The sequence below is a fragment of the Zingiber officinale genome, chromosome 8B (genome assembly GCF_018446385.1).
Source record: "Zingiber officinale cultivar Zhangliang chromosome 8B, Zo_v1.1, whole genome shotgun sequence".
In the NCBI taxonomy this organism is placed as follows: Eukaryota; Viridiplantae; Streptophyta; class Magnoliopsida; order Zingiberales; family Zingiberaceae; genus Zingiber; species Zingiber officinale.
Window position 1 is genome coordinate 32756729 of NC_056001.1, and position 12547 is coordinate 32769275.

The following is a 12547-nucleotide window of genomic DNA, read 5'->3' on the forward strand; positions in this document are numbered from 1 at the left end:
TCCTGTTTAATTAGTCTTTTTATTTTTAATTACAAGTATTATTAATTTAGTTATAAGTCGAGAAATGGTTGATTTATTTTTTCAGGGCAATTCACCCCTCACATCTTGCCGGCCTCTAAAAGGACCAACAATGACTACTCCCTGTATCCTAGAATCATGAGAACTACTCCATAGCAAAGGAATTAAAATCCAAAGTCACAAATGAAAGCATTCATATAGATGAAAACAATAAATAGAGATAGAGAGATGCTTAGGGAGAAGATTCTCAGTGTCTTCGAAGTGATTCCCTTGCGCCAGAGGTGAACGTATCTCCGAAGTAAATAAAGATGATGACTCTAGCTAGGTCTCCTCTAGAGTGGGGAAGCCCTCTCCCAAGGAGGAGGACGAAGTCTTCTGGTCCAAGATTGCTCAAACAACGATTTGCTTGACCCTTTTATACCTCCTCCCAAGTTGTCCAGTTCTACATAATTACTTGGCTCCACCAAAATTAGTTTTTCAACTCTTAAACATGGTTTTCTCGAGTTGAACCCTGAAACAAAGTTATAGATCTTGAAATTATTTACATTTCCATATATGGTTCGACCCCTGGCTCCTACTAACCCGAAAGTTATGACTATTCTAAATTCGGTCTGTAGTGCAGACAGAGGCCTGTCACAAGCTGTGCTGGTTCCCACGAGCGCCCGTGGGAAAATGACCAATTTGGCCACAGGTCGTGGCTAGCCACACGGATGCTCATGGTGGGTACTGTTGGGAAGTGTTTTGGGATTGTTTTGAGCCCGATTTCCTTTATATGAACCCATTTGAGTTATGGGACATTGACAAAGCATATTCCTTGATTAAAACTTTATTTTGATGGTCTTTTGAATCTTTTTTATTAGTGGGTGTTTCGTGTGTTCAGCTTGATAATGAGGCTCGATGTTCAATGCTCCATTTTAGCTTTAAATTCATATCCTATCAATGTAAACAAGCAAAGAGCAATTCTCCAACTAAAAGTAACAAAAGAAGCATAAAGATAAAAAACATCAAATATATGCATATAAAATGAGATAGGATGTATGTTAAACTACGATAAAAATCTATATGAAATGCACACATCACTATGTTCTCGAAGGAGATCCTCGAGAGGAGGGCGAGACTGATCCTTTATTTGCTTCTCTTGATTCATCCATTCGACGAAGTCTCTTGGCATACTGATAACATTCACTTGTAGCATGATGAAGAGATTGATGGTAGTCATAAAAATGTCTACATCTTTCAAGCAGTGACTAATCCACCTCCCGCACTGCCCCTTCTTCTCGAACTAGCGAAAGATTCGGGAGGGAGTCTCTGGGTTGTTCCAAAGGTGGCAATGGTTTCCGACCGGCTTGGCCGATCAGATCTGAGAGAATCACCTCCTTCCGAGCGCCCTGAGCTTCCTCGACATTAACATATTTGATCGTTTTCCCCAACAGGTTATCAAAGTCCTTTAGGGGCTTTCTGACGAGGGCTTGGAAGAACTCTCCTTCTAAAAAGCCTTGAGAGAAAGTACTTATTAGTATTTCGGAAGTGGCGGGCGAAACATCAAGCACCACTTGATTGAATCGTTTGATGTATGCTCGTAGGAATTCCTTAGACCCTTGCTTGAGCGTGAACAGACTCAGGCTGGTCTTTTAATACCTCCTGCAGGCAAAATGGTGCAAAAAGAATTTGCGAAAATCTTTAAAGCAGCAGATGGACTCAACCGGGAGCCAGTTTAATGATGTCGGTTTTTTGCATGTCACGTGGCACATCAAATTAATTAAAATTGAAACTCATTAAAATTTAAACAAGTGTTGTAGCAACGAGTCCCAAGTTGTATTTTTTTTCCAAGGGTAACTAGTAGAAATTATGAATTCTAGAATTGATTCAAATCAAATTCTTACATCACCATGGTCAAGAATAAAATCAAAGAAAGAATGTTCTTATCTAGACATGATCCATTTCATCAAGTTAACAACAGCTAATTATAATTGATTCGAATTCTTAAGCTTACTTATTAACTAATCTTATGCATGATTAACAACATTTCACTGAGGTAAACAATCATTAGCTCAAAGCAAACATCCTACACTCAAGCATGAACACAATCTCAACACATCCAATGAATCGAATAAGGGTTTTCTAAATTCATGAATTAAAATTAAGCAACTACTTGTAATAAACTAATACAAACTAAGCTTATGAATGTAATTTTTAATATTACAGATCTTATTCAGATTTAACAAGACTCAAAAACATATTGCAATTACACTACAAACTGAATTGGATTCGGATTGCTAAAGCTCAATATGAACAGGATTGCAAGTAGAGGATCGGAAATGAAATAGAAAAAAGGAAAATTCAAACAAAACAAAATGACAAAGAAAATAATCAGATCATCATATCTGAGCAAGAATTCAACAATTCAAAGACAAAGATAAAGAAAACTAAACCTAAAGCATTCCACATCCCTAATCCCGTAACAAAACTCTCCTCTCTGTTGTGAAACATAGGTGCTCTCAAAAGCCTCCCCTCAAACACCCGACGAGCAATGTACAAGCTTACAACTATTTCCAGAAGGTGCTCATAGCTCTTGGAAACCTCCCCTCAAGCTCCCAACAACTAGAAACCTCATTAGCCGAAGAACAAAGCAAAGATGTTGTGAATTGCGAAACTAATTCAACTGATCAGATCTTCTTAGCCTCGCTACAAAATGAATAACGGAAAAGGTTCAGAAACTCCGAGAAACCTCCCTCAAAGCTTTGGTGATTGCGAAGATCGTTGATAAAGAAAACTCCCTCAAACAGGATCGCGGTGATGAAGCAGAACCCAAGTCGCGGCTGAGAAACCTCCCTCTGCAACTCTTGTATCCTCGGAAGATGAACGCCGGCAGCTCGAGATTGTCGTCGGTGAAGAACGTTGCTCTTGGATATGGAATTATGGAACAGGACCTCGGCGTTGCGGAGAAGAAGAAGAAACAGTGAAATCGCGAAAACGCCGAGCCCGCAAGACACTGTAGCTTCTCAAAGCTCTTAAACCTCTCCCAATCTGATCGGACGATCCAAATTAATTCGGGCTTGATCGACGGCTGGATGAATTCAAATCTGGATCAAAACCTCTGGATCTTCATCTATGGCTGAGATCTCCTCCTCATTAGGTTGGATGGGGCAGATCTTCAATAGATGACTCAGATCTACTTGATTGTAGATGAACAGTCCAAATAACTCCAATGTTTGATCGTCTCATTTAGCCTTAGATTTGAGCCCAATGTAGTCTGATCTGATCGGGTCCATGACCCTTTTGAAACCTACAAAATAATAATCAAATATTAGCATCAAATACCATGATAATTGGCTAATTTGTAATTAAGTCCAAAATCAAATGCGATTATAAAATGTGATGTAGATATGAATTCAATCCATGAGAAAATCATTAAAAACTTGCATTATGAATCAAGATAATATAGCCAAAATCATGGTTATCACTGAATCATCTTTACGCCGGGCCAGAAAGAGTGGTAAGAAACACTCGACACTTTATGTTATTCATGTATTGATGAAGGATGATTGCGTTTTCAAATTTAAGTTAGATGATCTTCTAGGTCGGTCGCTCCTCCGTATTCTCCAATCGTTAAAGGACGAAAGTGACTCGACAATTTGCCCTCCAAAATTTCATGAGAGAATAACATACTTATCCGCTCGGGAGAGCTACTATGGACCTGAGCCTTTCCCTTTCGTGGATCCCGAGCCGGTACATCCCCAGAAGATGATGCTTGGAGTTTTTCCACTCGGCTCGCATTATTAAAGGGTGTACGAAATAATGCTCGATGACACGCGACCGGAGAAGGCGACATGGGTGGAAGGCTAATCCGTTGCATAGGTGCTTGCATGAAGCCTGCTAGAGGAGGATGAAGTGGTTGGGACCCAGTCGAGGCTTCCACTCGAGTTCCTCGTTCGGTGTGAGGGCCCATCATCAACGTAGTCGGGTCGTGCGGTAGAGGGCCCCAATCGCTACTTGTTGCTGTTGTTGCACTAACTTTTGCGCTTGGGTCGCTATCAGCAGCTCAAAGTCTTCTTGTGATAAGGTGATGGTGGTGAGTCATCCAACCTCTTTCATCTTCACGTTTTAGATTCAAGCGAAAGTTCTCATAGACGACATCAAATTTGATCATGTTTGAAAGCGAGGGAGATGACGCGCTGGTTAGGGGTGACGTCGAGGTGGCTTGTATGTTGAATGGGAGAGACTTTGAGCTGGAAGAAGATGACGCTACATGATCCTGGAACTAGGAGCAGGAGCTACAGAACTGCGAGCACCACAGACAAAGCCAATGGAAATGTTAGAGCGAGAACCAGGGAAGGGGTCTCTGACGCAGACACTCTGACGCTTAAGTTAGAACAGTAGCCAAGCGAAATGGAGAAGAAGATGAACAATAGTAACAGCTGATGAATTATGGTAGTGAGACCTCATGTACTTGAGCATTCCTGGCCAACAGAAAGGATCCCTTTTTATACCGCCTCTTATAACCTCCGCAATTAATGAAGCGACAGAGAATGTTTGGTGTCAGAGTGTGTTAGGTAGTGGAGAATGTATATGTTAGAGTAGCGGAATATTACCTGATGAGTAGTTGTTACTCTCTGACAGGTTATTATGATTCTCTGACAATATTATCTCCTACAAGGAGTTCGGCTGGCGCTTGGGCCGACCGGAAGCATACTAGGAGCCCCGCTCCAGAGAAATGGAGAGCTGAGCCCCTGAAGTCCGACTGATGCTTGGGCCGGACAGATATAGGCTGAGAGTTGTGCCAAGGAGAATTGAGTTTGGAGTAGGGGTGCAAACGAATCGAGCTGACTCACGAACTTTTCAAGCCGGCTTGAAAATATTTGATTTGTATTCGAATTTATTGAATTTGAGCTGAACTCGAACATGTTCAAACTTTTTTTCGAACCGAACTCGAGCCCAAATTATATTGTTTGATAAACTGCTCGCGAACCTTAATATTTTATTAATATAAGTTAAATATATATTAAATAAATAAATTTTGAACCTTTCAAGTACCTATTTTCGAGCAATAATTCGAATAGTTCACGAATAAGTTCAAATCTTTCGAGCCGAACTAGAACCCGAGCCTTAATTCGAACCGAACTCGAACCAAAATTTTTGAATTTTTAAAGTTTCAAAACAAGCTTGAAGTCAAATATACCTATTTCGAGCCTTAAATTTTTCTGCATATTCGACTTGATTCGGTTCGTCTACACCCCTAGTCTGGAGGTCCGACCAGCCCTGGGATCGGACGGATGTAGGTTGGGAGCTGCGTCAAGAAGAACCGAGTCTAGAGGCCCATCCGACTCTAGGCCAAACTAAGCATGTAGTCTGGTTGGCCTTGGTTCTGAATTGAACTGAACCGACCCTAAATTTCATCATGTTAGGGAGGGGACTCGGTATCCAATCAGATAAAATATCCGCTCGGCTTACTATTTGGCCGAACCGTGCGGCCATACTAGCCCTAAGTATTCACCCTCTCCTTGTCTTTGACCGACATATTAGCTGGTTTTCTTAATTTTGAACCCAACTTCAGGGATCCATCTGACTTGCCATATCAAAAATAATTAGGGATTGTCGATGAATGTACAACAGTTTTACTAGGGCTGCCTAAACTAGGAGTTCTTGGATGGTCTATAAACATTTAGTGAATTTGCTAGTAACATAGATGGATGAGAATAATATCAGATCCATGTAACAATCGAAAGTATCAGAATTATATTTGCATCGGTTCGTTATATTTGAGAGTAACATGCAGAGCAATTTCTGTGGCCATCCTCATTTCAAGAAAGCAAGTAGAGGAAGTTATCAATAGAAAACTAATGTTCCAAGTAAAAAAGATGGATTAGTTTCATCTCACCAATCGATTGAAAAGATTGTATGATTCTATTGCTATGATTAAGGAAATGAGGTGGCATGTAGAGCATAAGGTTGAAGATGGTGTCATGTGTTATTGCTTAAATTCCCCTACTTTGAAGTATGTCAACTAGACACGTCTAGATTTTGCATCTGAAATTCAAAATAATTGACTTAGTTTTATTTAAATGGCTCTCAACCATTTGAAGACTATGCATGAAAGAACAAAATATGTTCTTACTCATATTGTACTAGTCTCTAGATCAAATAATTCAAAAAATAAGTTGCAAGGTCTCCTGCAATCTCTTATTGTGGAATTAAACAATTGTGAGAACTGAGTGTAAAGGCAGACATTTCGAAAAAAACAAAACATTAAACATTTGCGACGAGTGGGTGTAGGCGTATGACATTTCAAAAAGCAAAACTTTTCATACAAGAGCTAATCAGTGATTTTTCAACGTATCCAATGTTTTCTAATTGGAGTACTGCAGGGCGGTTAGCTTGCACATGTTGCATGGACAATTCAGATGAATTTACTCTGTCAAAAAGTGATAAACAATGTTGGTTTACCAATCATCACGAGTTTTTCCACAGTGAGTACTAAATAGAGATGCTAGCTCAAAATTCTCTCTAGATGCTGCTCTTCAATCAGCTTCTCCCTTGCCTACACTAGTTGTTTTAGTATTAGAAGTGTGATCTACAACTGGGTGAAGGTGTATAACAGTATGTATACCCTACAGCATGAAGAAAAAACATGAAAGATTTAATTACAACAACAATAATATTAATGTTTATCCAACCCATCAGCTTAATCTTTTCAGGAAGGATATACAATGATTAGACTTGATGGTATTAGAATGGAAACTGCAACTTAAGTTTTCAAGCAAATTAGGTTTCACAATGACCAAGTAGGACCAATTTCATGTTCAACTAGAACTCTTTCAAATGCCCTTCTCCTTGGCGCAAGAACCATACTCACTACCAATGGATCATATACTTACATAATCATCAACTTCCTTTAGCAAGAAAAGACAATTTATCTAAGTTAGAAGAAAAAATGTAACCGAAAGATGGTTATGACTTACTAAGAATCTCAAATAAAGCCATTAGTCAACCACAACTCAAATGTAAACCATCACTTCTTGTGTGTGCGCGCGCGCATGCGCGTGTGTTTATGTGACATTAATGCTTTGTTTATTGTTTACTCGGAAGTGCAGATTAGAGAAAAGATGGATTGCATGAGAATCAAGATACTTTGCTCCATTTAATCTATTGAAAAAATAATAGACAGACATATTCCAAATCCGTCCAGCCATGGAGAGGTCATGAACTTGCGACACGGCTGTTGCAACTGACCTCTCTGCGGTTGTCGTGTGTTCACAGCATTGCAGCCACAATCTCAAACTCACTTGGCTGGTCGTGGCCACCAAAGGATTCCTTCCTCCTTTCGTTTCAAAAAGATTATTTATTATATAATTAGATAAAAGGCAATTTATTGTTCATTTTCCCATCCTTACTGGATTGCCAATGTGAAAGTGTAATCGATTGGTATCTACTTTCATATAAATAAACAATCTTCAACTTACAAAAGCCTACAATGCTACTTCCTTTGCTAAGCATGAAACCACATTCCATAAGTTTCATATGAATTTCAATTCCAGATTAGGTCGAACAATTTCTCACTCACGTGGATATTTCCAAGTTCTAAAAGGCCAACAACAAATGGTTGTCTAACCACCCAGATATTCCACACGGGCATTTGAAGGGGTTTCCAGTTGTTCCAAGCTGTGAGAAAGGGGCAGTTTGCCAGTCTGACTTAAATAATAAACGAGTTTCCTAGGCAATTATTTCGAAAACTGTGAAACTATAGTAACTGATCATTGCAAATTACGCATGTCTTTACTATAATTCTTTCTTCTATGAAATTTGTAAGGCATAAACTTGTCCGTGAGTTACTAGATATTGAACAGAAGCAGCAATTGCATATATTGCTATATGAAAACCATAAATACCAACTACAGCTAACCAACCTGGTCATTCTTCCCTTGCAACAATGGCATCAATGCAACAACTGAGTTACTAGAAAACCCTGAGAAGCCAATCAACTTGTATGTAGAGATTAGTTCATATGGAGTATAACGAATATGAATATGGAAGCTAGAATGAATAGATAGCATCATACCTTACAGCTTAGAAATGAAAGAATGACCATGGCAGATGCCTGCCTAATAGACACTGATATCAGAATTCTCTATTGATTCTGAAGAACATCTGACATCAGAATTCTCTATTGCAATCCTTAATCTAGATCGAAGAAGTCAATCATCAACCATAAAGTGATCATCGGGTCCATCTCCACCAGCCCGTTGCTCTCCTTGAACAATTCCGGTCACGTGGTGAAGCCCCTGTATCATCTGAGACAGATAGGGAACTGGATGGCTGTGTGCCAGCTGATGGTGATTTCCCAGTGCTGTGCTACTGCCACCACCATCTGAGAGCCCCCCAAACACAGGGCTAGGAGGCCACTGTGACAGCACTCCGAGGAGCTGCCCTATCAGACTCTGCTGCTCGTGAAGGATCCTTGCTTGAATCCCCTCTATCTCGGCTCTGTGCTCACTAAGCATCCCTTCCACCCGCTTCTTCCACTCTTGCCTCCTTCCATCCATCCGCTCCTCCCACTCCAGCTCCTCCTCCATCCACTGATGACGTGCCTGCCTCCTCCTCTGCTCCCTCTCCTCTTCCGCTTCCAACGCCGCTTTCTCCCTTTCCTTCCTCGCTCTCTCCCGCTCCGCATCCCTTTCCTCCATCCTCGCCTCCCACTCCCTTAGCCGCATCTCGGCCCGCGTTGCGTTTCTCGCCTTCATACTACTCATATCCGTAGCCGGTGGCGGCTCCGCCGCGATGGGTACCACTTCATTGAAATCGAAACCTTCGTCCTCCTCCTCGACCTCCTGATCGGCTCCTTCGTCTCCGCCTTCAGGCTTGGAGTCGAATCCAAGCCCCAACCCGAGTTCGCCGTCGTTGTCGAAGGCCCCTCCGGGGGCTGGATCGGGCAAGCGTGCGTCGCCGAAGACGGAACGGTAGAGGAGGAAATTGGGCCAGTGGGAGACCCCTCGCTGCTCGGCCACATCCACAGAGGCGGAGCGCGGCGGGTCGAGGGCCAGCAACTTGCGTTTGGCGAGAAGGTACTGATGCCGCATGTTGTGGACCTTGGTGGCGGCGTCCTTCCAGGTCCAGAGGAAGGGATAGGCAGAGGGGTTGACGGCGTGGTGGGCTGCGTTGACATGGGCCGCGACAAGGCGGAAGCGGCGCTCCCTGCTGCGAAGGCAGGAAAGGGAGCCATCCGCCACCATCCCGGCGTACTTCTTGAGGAGGGAGCGCTCCTCCTCCTCCGTCCATTTCTTTCGCCGCGGCGCCATAACTCAAACGCCGCAGGACTCCCGGAAGCTTATCGCTCGCCGGCGAGGAGGCGGAGGTCCGATCTCGATGGGGAAGAAGGATCCTTCGCCGTTGGCTCACTCTTTTGCGGCGGTCCGATCTCGACGGGGGTCGTCTTGACTCGAGTAAAGGCCAGTCAACCTCCCGATTTGGCTCAACGCTCCATCCATTTGTCGTCGTCTTGTGCAATTTGTCAGCTTCTTTGGAATTAGATTATATTGATATTTTTTTATTTAATATGGAAAAAATATATTATAAATTTCTTCTTCATTTAGATATTATTTAATAGAAAACAGGGGCAAAAATGTCTCTACCCCAACTGAACATCTCATCACCAGTGCCAGTCGCACGATGAGAAGGATGAAGATAAATCATGTATTAAGCGGCTTTAGGGACGATATTTAATACTTTAGAGAAAGAATTTTGTGAGAATTTTATCTAATAAAATAATTTTGTCATTTAGTTCCAACTTGAGTATACCGTGGGAGTATTGCCCATAATTGCACAAAACGATTCGCCACCTGCGGTCGAATGAGGTGATCTCGCAAGGGACGTTACTCGTGGGGTTGCCACCTACAACCGCGCATAGTCAAAAAAAAAAAAAAAAAAAAAAAAAAAAAAAAGAACGAAAAAAACATGAGAAGAAAAAAAATTGAATCAAAGGACTAGTCTCTCGGTCACGATCGTACGAGGCAACCTAGCTTGGGCTGCCACCTACAGCCGTGTGAGGTGAAGTCTGTCACTCACGACCGTAACCTAGCCCAAGGTTCCTGCCTATGGCCACGTGAGATGAAGTCTGTCAACCTGTCACCCACGGTCGACGACTACATGACGTTCGCTGCTCGCAGCAAGTGGCCACGAGGTGACCTTGCATGTGGGAGGCCGCCGCCTGCATGAGGCAAGTTCGCAACCGTGAGTTGTATCGCGAAACCATTGGGAGAAAAATTAGACTACGTCAAGGGAAGAAAGAAGAAAGAAAATTACGGATAAATTTTAAATTTTGTTTCCTTATTAGATAAACAGATAATTCATCCTTTTACTAAATATATGAAGGAAAATTTTCCACTATAAATTTTTTTCAGAGTTTTTATTCTGATCCTATCGAATAATAGAGATATAGGCCGCAGGGGTGAACATTGGTGGTCATCCTTCTTTATCGGTGATAAAATTTTTAGTATTATTAGATTTCACTTATAAAGATAAAGAATATCATCTTTTATTATACGTAAAAATCGTCCCTTCATGTTAAAATTTTTGAATTCACCACTAGTATAAGGTTAAGACTCAATAGCTCTTATAAAAAGCGGCTAGAGTGAATTAACATCGAGTTCACTAGTGACCATGGATGTTCAAGTGAAAAAGAGTTATATCGACAATAATAATTAGATTTAGTAATAGTTATTAATACTTAATAAAATGTTTACTACATCACTAAAGCCATGCTGATAAGAGTTGCTAGCTAGGCTCTAGCCAATTGAAAAACTTAGAGAATGTGTAAAGGAAAAATAGTTTTCTCAAATTCAAACGTTCTTCAACCTCAATTTGAACCATCTTAGATAATAATTGATCCGATGATAAGGGACGAGGGTCCACAGAGGAATGGGTCAATGGCACGAGAGAGTCAAAGATCCGGCCGAGCTAGGAGGAAGTCAAAGGTTCGACCGAGCAGGGAGGAATCTTTCGGCCGACCGACCTGGGTAGACCCCGGGCCGGCACGAAGACAGCTCGACCTAGGGTCGAGCTTCCGACGCTCACAAGCTCCTTTATAGAGAAACCGCTATGCTAAGTAGCAAACCTGCTCGGTCGAACTGCCGAACGACTAGTCGATACCCCATCCGAGTGTGTGACCGAGCGGACGTCTGGCCCGGTCAGAGGTACGTGTACACCCGAGCGCTCGGGAAGCCAAGCGACCAGCCCAACCGGCCCAATTAGAGACAAGGGGTTTAGAGTAGGACAAAAGGGGCAGCTAGTGATGTCATTCTCGAGACGTCCACTGCCGACAAGCAGCATGGTCGGCGGCCGGGCCGTACCAAGGATCGTACGGAGGGAGTTTCTGCTGGCATGACAGAGATATGTTCGGACAATTGCGGTATGGCGTCAGGCATTCTTTTCTGACACAGTCATCCCAAGGTATGCTTTGAGGAATGTGCATACCTAGGGAAGCGTGCACGCGCCTCTCCGGGGTCCTATATAAAGACCCCCGGACTTTGACGGAGGTATGATTTTCTATCATCGTCTACTGTAGCCATAGTCTTTATTCTGCCTCTATTTCTTCTCGTTGTCGCCTGACTTGAGCGTCGGAGGGTCGTCGCCGGGAACCCCTTCCCGGCCCGACTTTGTTGCAGGTTCATCGGAGGCTTACGTCACTGTGAAGATCACCGGGAAGCAACAGAGAGCGCCACACCCCCAGTTCCATCGACTCTGTGCACGGACAGGATCCAATTGGCGCCATCTGTGGGAACGCACCTGAATCTGAGCCGAGAAGATGGAAGAAGCTGGACGCCAACTCATGGTAACGCTCTCTCCCGAGGAGCTCGAAGCACTCATCCAAGCGCGAGCCGCAAAGATGGTTGAGCAACAGCAGAAGGCCCAAGCAGAGAGGATAGCGCAACAGGCCGCCTCGGTCTCTGGAGGCCGAGCGAACAATATTCTACATGGGCTCAGAACAAAGGGCAGACCGACACACCAGGAGACGCGCCGACCACCCCCATTCCATTTCATCGGGCACTGTTCCAGACTCCGTCGGAGCTGGCCCTAGCCAACTAGGGATCGTCTGATGAAGCGCCCGTGCGGGATGCCAAAAAGGGGAAAGCACGGCGTACAGAGTCATCCCCCGAGCGGGTCAATCGCCAGTTCTCTGAGACGATTTTACAAGACCCGCTCCCGAAGCATTACGCTCCGATATCAATCGGGGAGTATAATGGCGTAACTGATCCGGACGACCATCTCGGTAAGTTCGATAACGCTGCTACTCTTCATCAATACACCGACGGAGTTAAATACAGAGTCTTCCTCACTACATTATCTGGCTCGGCTCAATGCTGGTTCCAGAGGTTGCCGGACGGATCAATTAAGAGCTTTAGAGATTTCCAAACGGCATTCCTCCATCACTTTTCCAGCAGCCGACACTATCAGAAGACTAGCGTCAGCCTCTTTTCCATGAAGCAAGGCCCGAAAGAAACTCTCCGAGCCTACATCCAGCGCTTCAACCAAACAG

At 43.3% G+C, this 12547-nt stretch overlaps 1 protein-coding gene across 6 annotated transcripts; it reads right to left on the reverse strand.

Moving 5' to 3' along the window:
- Positions 1–2405: 2405 nt before the first annotated feature.
- On the reverse strand, positions 2406–9527 carry LOC122016080. 6 transcript variants are annotated; one of them, XM_042573261.1, is made up of 3 exons: positions 8075–9527; positions 7923–7981; positions 2406–3304 (listed from the first exon to the last, which is right to left on the reverse strand). In XM_042573261.1, the coding sequence occupies exon 1, from the start codon at positions 9309–9311 to the stop codon at positions 8211–8213; it is 1101 nt and encodes a 366-aa protein (XP_042429195.1). In that variant the 5' UTR covers positions 9312–9527; the 3' UTR covers positions 2406–3304; positions 7923–7981; positions 8075–8210. The 6 variants fall into 6 exon arrangements, with proteins under 6 accessions (XP_042429195.1, XP_042429197.1, XP_042429194.1 ...); XM_042573263.1 differs by lacking the exon at positions 2406–3304 and adding an exon at positions 6182–6561; XM_042573260.1 differs by lacking the exon at positions 2406–3304 and adding an exon at positions 6183–6556.
- Between the last annotated feature and the right edge of the window lie 3020 nt (positions 9528–12547).